Raw genomic sequence first — 6925 nt, 5'->3', positions numbered from 1 at the left:
GTTTAGCTGGCCTATTTGTCCAGATACATTTAATATCTGATGTAAAAAAGTGCTTTATTAATGTTGTATATTATTATCGAAATATACCCCAAAATATGAAATAGAACCAAGGAGTCCAGAATGTCTTGTTTCCGAATAAATTCTACAAGATGGAATGATATATCCCATGCCCATTTGTGGATCAAAGATGTACTGTATGATACAGACAAAGATGTACTGTACTATATGATACAGCATCATTTAGTTGATGGCTGACAGTGTATTATGTAATGTGGTTATTGAACACGGAAGTATTGTAATGAAAACCACACTATTTCCTTACCGTAGCCTGAACTTGCTGACACTTGCAAATAATCCCAGACGAACTGGACATCTTACTTAACCTGTTCCCTCTGGAATGTGTGATGGCAAAGCATAATAAAGCCATCACATACACTATTGTATGGTACATGTACTGTATTAATGACAATAAAGACCATTCATTCATTCATTCATACACTCTTGTTTCATAATTACAGTTATATTGGTCCTGTGGAGCAGGATGTTCATAGTCAGCTATAGGCAATATATTTCATGTGCTCAGTTGTCTTTTGTTCATCTGCCTGTCACTCTTTTTAATAGACATTTGTACATCAGTTGGACGGCGGCCTAAAACAACAACTTGTGAAATGATTGGTGCTGGGAGCCTGTTGACAAGATGACTTACTATAAAACGTGCAATGACATCTCAAAGGACAGTCTTGTTCAGTGGCTATGTAAGCTGAGAAGCCTAGCAGGAATGCTGTGTGGCCATGTGGCTGTGCAGGTGGTTACTGACCACTTTCTTCATGCTGTGCTGAGCTGGTCACAGCTGTCATGCAGAAGTGGTGAAATGTGGGTTACACAAGTTTTTCCACGGTTCCTCTGCGTACCTCCTCACCCTTAGTCAACAATATAGCACAATAAGAAAGAATGCAGACAGTATTGTACCCATGGGTACCCTCTCCTCAACACATTCTGCTGTGATACAATTCGCAGATACTGCCACCCAGTGGACTGATTGGGAACTGCCACCTAATTGCAGTAGGAAAAAAAAAGAAAGTGTGAGACCAAATCTTCTGTAAGAAACTTAAGAAATTACATCATACCGGTTGAGCTACTCTATTATTTTGTGTATAAAATAGAGGAGTGCTCTATCTACAATCAATTGACCCTTATATACCATGCCATTTGTTGCACTTTGGTATACTGATTTAGAAACAAAGATGACCATCAAATACCATAATGCTGGAACCTCAAAACATCTGTGAGCAGGTAGAGCTGACAGAGCTGATGGCTGAAGTGGCGATGCTGAACCAGTCTGCCTTATGAGCTGGTCAATGAGAAAACAAAACATCACTCAAAAACAGAGCAATATACATTTACATTACATTTCATTTTGGGCATTTAGCAGACACCTTTATCCAAAGCGAATTGTAACAAATATATTTGACTAAGTAAGCGAATCATCTATCCACCAGATAGCAGGAAAAAGTAATCTATGCTCGGGCCAGGGGTCAGACTTATCAAAAAAATTCAGGTTTATTTTGACATGTCTCTTTTGTCTCGATTTATCAAGAATAATCCTGGGTTTTCCTTTAGCGACATTGATGGAAAACCCCCTGGACAGATATATACAGCAACATATTGCAGTATGATGTCAACAGAGGAAAGGACCAATAACATATTCTGTTTTGGCCTCTGTCTGTAAGATCAAATGATGACCAAAACCGTTATGTGCTTGTCACTCATGACCTCTGACCCCTCATGGCTGCTGTTCTCCACAGCTGTTCCCTCAGATCAGCCAAGATGTGCTAGCTCTGTTCTGTGTTACTCCGGTCTCACAATATCTGTAACTCAGGGCTTTGCGGTTTATAATAATAAATAAAACAGTGTAGTGTGATCAGATCATCCATCAGTCGGTCAGTTTCTATGCCCTAATAAAATGTAGGTTATGGGTTTTGTTATGCTATGTTGTTTCCTACTTTAAAGGTTAGATTATATATCCCTCTAGAAATAAAAATGATAAAATATGTTGTATTTCGCTTGTTTGCGCTACTGACCGTGTGATGTTTGCGGGTTCGGGTCGGGTTCTGATCATTGTTTTATCTGCATGATACCAGGTCAAGCGGGCTCGGTTCATGTCTTTGTTGAGAAGTGCATAAATATATAAATGGCCGACCTGCGGACCACTGGTGCCTACATACATGGCATTGTTTTATTCATTCTATAACTTTTCATTCAACAACATTGCCTTTACTCATGTCACACTGAATGGGGGACAGATGGTCCACACAAAAAAAAAGCAATGTAATTGACAGGGAATATTTCCAATAGAGGAGTCTAGATGGAACATTCGCCTCATTTATTGGACGGTAAGATCTGACCAGCCTCTGACTAACTAAACCAATCAAGGAACGATACGGTTGACTGGCGAGAACATTGACCAATGACAAGTCAGTATCACAATTCGGGGGCGGATCTTTCACGAACGAGGGGTGGGGTTTTCGAGGTCATTCGGTGCCTCACTTGATTCACTCTGTCGGCGTGCGTTTGAGGGGACGGGCGGTTGGAGTGAAGGAGTTGCCGGGCAATAGTGCACCACAAACGCGTTTTTTTTTCTCGGGACTCGGAGGCTTCGTCGAAAGCTAAAATTACACGTCTTCGCAACAAAAGAAAAGGGACCCCCCGGCGACGACTTTCCACAAAAACTTTCACCGGCGTTAATTAATACGCTTAACTTTCTTTCTCGAGCATCCAACTAGCCAACTGGCGGAATCAAACCCAAGGTGTTGGGGTGGTGGGTTAGCTTGATTAGCGGTATAGCTAGCTAGCCATTGAGCTAACATTCCCCTTTGACATAGCATCATTAGCTCGCTAGCCTTTCGGGAGCACATTGCAACTTGACCGTCGTGGTACCGCCTTCTCCCCTCCCCTCTAGCATCACCTTCGCTAGTGCCATTTGAGCACGCCAAGCTAACCAAGCTAATCGACAGTTTGTCGACTGTTTTAACGAGCTAGTTAGTAAACGTTATTAAGTTGACGGTATCGGAAGCTACCCCCCGTTGATACCATCAACACCCCCAACTCCCCCCCCCCCCCAACAACCCCTCTCTTCACCTTTGCCCCTCCACACCGACCGAAACACTGGAAATCCACAAGCGGCCGGAGAGCGGCGGGGACCCCCCCGCCCCGGTGCCCACCGCCAAGCTGGGTCTGGTGGTCCCGGACCCCCAGGGGGTCGCGGTCGTAGCGGCTACGGAGAGGCTCGGTAACACCCGTGGTGGTGGTGGCGGGGACCAGACCCTACCCTCGACCACCATGGACGGGCTGGCGGTGGAGGTGCGCGGCTCGAACGGGGCCTTCTACAAGGTAAGAGAAGGAGGAGTGTGATGGATTCTGAATTCTCTAACCTCTGATTGCTAAGCTTGATTTCTCTAAGCCAGCTGTTGTTGATTTGTTGACCAATACCGACATCAGTTGTGCAGCAAGCAACCTTTCTATCTTGCTTGAATTCCTTGCAAATGATCAGGTTATAATGTCGCCCTTAAATTAGCGAGGCAAGTTTAATCATGACAACAACCTCGCTAACTCGACTAAAATAGGGACCTGGAGGGGATGGACCGGCGACATGTTTTGTTAGTCTCGTAGTTAACGTTAGCTTGGCCGTGGAGGGAGGACACTCTTCATCGAGGAGGCCCCGGCCAGACTAGTCATGATCAGGTCGCTTTTGATAGCTTGATCGCGGTTCTCTGGCTCAGCCGGTCAGTGTTGTTGGGGCTATTGGCCGTTGTGTTCGGTCACGATCATGGCCTACTTTTGATTGTCTCTTAATGTCTTAGTGTCGCTTATTGACATTGTTGACTAGTTGACTGGGGCCAGCTCCCTGTTTGGACAGGATTGATCTAGCTAGTAGTAGTAGGAGTAGTAGTATGCAGCGTCTCGATCTCGAAGACACTCCTTGGAGTTGCTTGCTAGCTAGCTAACCACCACTCACGTTTCTGTGTTAACCCAGTCTTTTGCAAAGGGAGTTAGATCACGTCAGGGAGGGTGATCTATCTAGCTAGGGCATATCTGAAATGCTAAGGCTTGTCTAAGTCTTGCGGGCGTTGTTTATGAAATACCAGTTTATATCGATTTGTTTATCTGCTCATCCTCCACTGTGGGCATCGTTTTTTTGCGACTTCACTGTCCTCGTGATGTGATGGGACATAAAGTGATGCGAGATGATGTGCGCTTACGTGAGGATCGGTAGGTCGCAAGGTAGCTAATAAAATGACAATGTGACCTTTTTTTGTGTTATGTATGTTGTTGTCCCGTCTCAGTGGACGAGGCTGCTTTCATATGACAGTACAGTGAATCAAACTCACTGTATTTTACTTGGATCACCAGTCACGTGGCGTTGAAACCGTCTGTGTCCGTTGTCTTGTTTCCAAAACACTTAGTAGACATCACCACATAACCATAACAGACTTGAGTTCCACCACAGGAATTCAACGCATCCATTTATTTTCATTAGGATGTCACATCTTTTTTGGTCAGTCAATTGACTTCTTCATTCAGTTTGTGTGTAGTTGTGTGTTTGTGTAGTCTAGCAATGTTCAGCAATTGTGTGAAAGTCTAAAGAGGGGTTATTTTGTTGATTGACACCCAGCACAAAGCTACGGGTCCAAAGCAGGTGTGGGAAGAACAGGTGATCCTAATCTGGACACTCAACTCTCCTCAAGGCCCAGCCGCCCCTCCCTGTACTCTTCTATCCCTTCCTTTTACCATTTCCTGAAGCAAGTCCCCTTCCTTCCCTATATCTTCCCCTACTCTTGAGTTGACTAAAGTTATAGTTATCCCTCCTATCTCTCTCTCTCTCTCTCTTCCCCACCCATCCCACATGGTGGTTCAGACTATATTTACTCTCCTCGCGCTCCCTCACCTGTTATTCTGTTTTACACAGGCTGACAGTTTGGCTCTCTGGCTGGCCTGTATCTTCACTTTCCATTCAAGCATACTTCTCTTGCTCTTTCTCTCTCTCTCTCTCTCCCTCCTCTCGTCACTCCCTTTTGTTCACAAGGCTAACATGGGTCTACGACAGCGCGACCGTCACGTTTCTGTGTACCTGTTTCTTCTAGCTCAGAGTAGTAGGTGAGCCTACTGGGGCACAGCTTACATCGACGCTCTGTAATGGCAGTGGTGCTTAAACCTGGCTTTCCCCATCGTAGAGTCCCCTCTTTCAGGCATGGAGAGCAGCATATGGCTCGAAGAGTGACATCATTACGTGACTGTCCATAACCACCCGATGCCCCTGTGTCATGAGGCTACCCTCATACCAGTAGTGGGCCTGACCCCTGACCTCTGGTAGTGGGCCTACACCCTGAAAGGCATACCACCGTTCATCGCATGACACGTGGTCGCTTGAATAATCTCCCGGTATCAGAATATAAACCCCTCACGTTTTTTTCTTTTTCTATCAAGGCCGCTATCAGAACAGTGTTATTCACCCCCCCCCTTCGCAGTTTGAGTGACACGGACAGTGGCTGTTTGCGTCGACTAGAGTGGCGTTCTGGCCCCCCTCTGGCACTCTGACCATATCTGGGGTCTCTGACAGCGCAGCAGTGGGAGCTGGGATATAAGTCACATTTGGTGTGAGAGAGATTGTGCATGAGGGAATCTCGACGGTGTGACCCGTATTGGTTGGCTTCCATACATGCATATATATGTTTCGCTTCTGAAACTGTAGCCGGCTTTCCTGGGAAGAGCAGACCCTTTCCAGCAGGTGAAATGTCCTCCCCTCCCATCCCCTCGCTCCAGTCTCCCTCTCTCTCTCTCTCAGGCTTGGCCAGCGACCCCTCCGTCCCATATAAGGCAGTGTCACACTGAGTAGGGTCCCCCCACCCCCCCTCACTCGGGTGGTGTTGGTGGAAGTTTATAGCACTCTGGGATAGATTTGTGGAGGGTACTGACGGACGAGTAACAGATTTAGAGGAGGAGGGATCTCTGGGTAATGGCTGTTGGTCTTTATCAAGGATGCATTTTTTTGTCCTGTTGTCACATTTACTTATGACATCTATGCTCATGCCCCAACCTGTCATTTCTCTTTCTTTTTCTCTCCCTCTCTCTTTCTCTTTCTCTGTCTCCCCCTCTCCCTCATATCCAATTGTGTCTCCCATCACAGTGGGGCTGTCTTTTCCCCACACAGCCAGAGGGGTGTCACTTAAGTGATATCCTGTCCCCAAAAGTGTCACATTTCAGTTCTCATTAACAGTCGTAGTGTTATCAATGCTTATAAACACATTTTAACCCAGACACTTCCTTGCTCTGCTCATTTGAATAATATTTATTGTGGTTTTCCCTTATTTTTTTTAGGGATTCATCAAAGATGTCCATGAAGACTCACTCACAATAGTATTCGAAAACAAGTAAGTTCTCTCCTCACATACAGGAGTGTGTGTGTTTAAGTAATCTGCTTGTATTTGTTATGTGATTCATTGAAGACGGCCGGAGAGCGACCCCCCCCCCCCCCCCCCCCCCCCCACACACACACACACACATTGCCCTTCCTCCTCATATTGTCTGATTGTTTCAGTCTCTTGGCCTAGTCCTGCCCTCTTCAGCTGAAAAAACCCTGTTTCAGCACCTGTGGCAAACTCAGCTGTCGGCAAAACCCTTTACAGTTCTCCACCCTCCCCCGTAACTCCTGTCCTACTACGTGCTGCCACCTCCCCCCCATTCCTCTTTATCTAGTTGGCTCTGTCTGTCGACCGACTGAGTGTCCCTAAAAATAGTCCCCTGAGGTATGCGAGCAGGAGGGCAGGTCCTGCCCCCCTGCCATTCTTGGAATGGTTCTGTCACTCTAACTCCCGACCCGCCCACAGCACCCTCCCACGTCCACCTCCCACCCCCACGTCCCCACTCC

General features: G+C 46.3%; 1 protein-coding gene across 1 annotated transcript in view; it reads left to right on the top strand.

The window, feature by feature from the left end:
* Window positions 1-3339: 3339 nt before the first annotated feature.
* LOC308169217 (RNA-binding protein FXR1-like) overlaps window positions 3340-6925 on the top strand; it is a gene marked incomplete at its 5' end in the record, with an annotated part of 30784 nt that continues 27198 nt past the window's right edge. The window contains 2 exons of the mRNA XM_080543890.1: window positions 3340-3390; window positions 6376-6428. Of these exons, the coding sequence (XP_080400016.1) occupies window positions 3340-3390; window positions 6376-6428 (104 nt within the window). The remainder of the gene's footprint in view (window positions 3391-6375; window positions 6429-6925) is intronic.

The sequence above is a fragment of the Nansenia antarctica genome (genome assembly GCF_963989245.1).
Source record: "Nansenia antarctica genome assembly, chromosome: 13".
Taxonomy (NCBI): domain Eukaryota; kingdom Metazoa; phylum Chordata; class Actinopteri; order Argentiniformes; family Microstomatidae; genus Nansenia; species Nansenia antarctica.
Note: the sequence above shows the minus strand (reverse complement) of the source record. Positions and strands in the feature narration are given on the sequence as shown.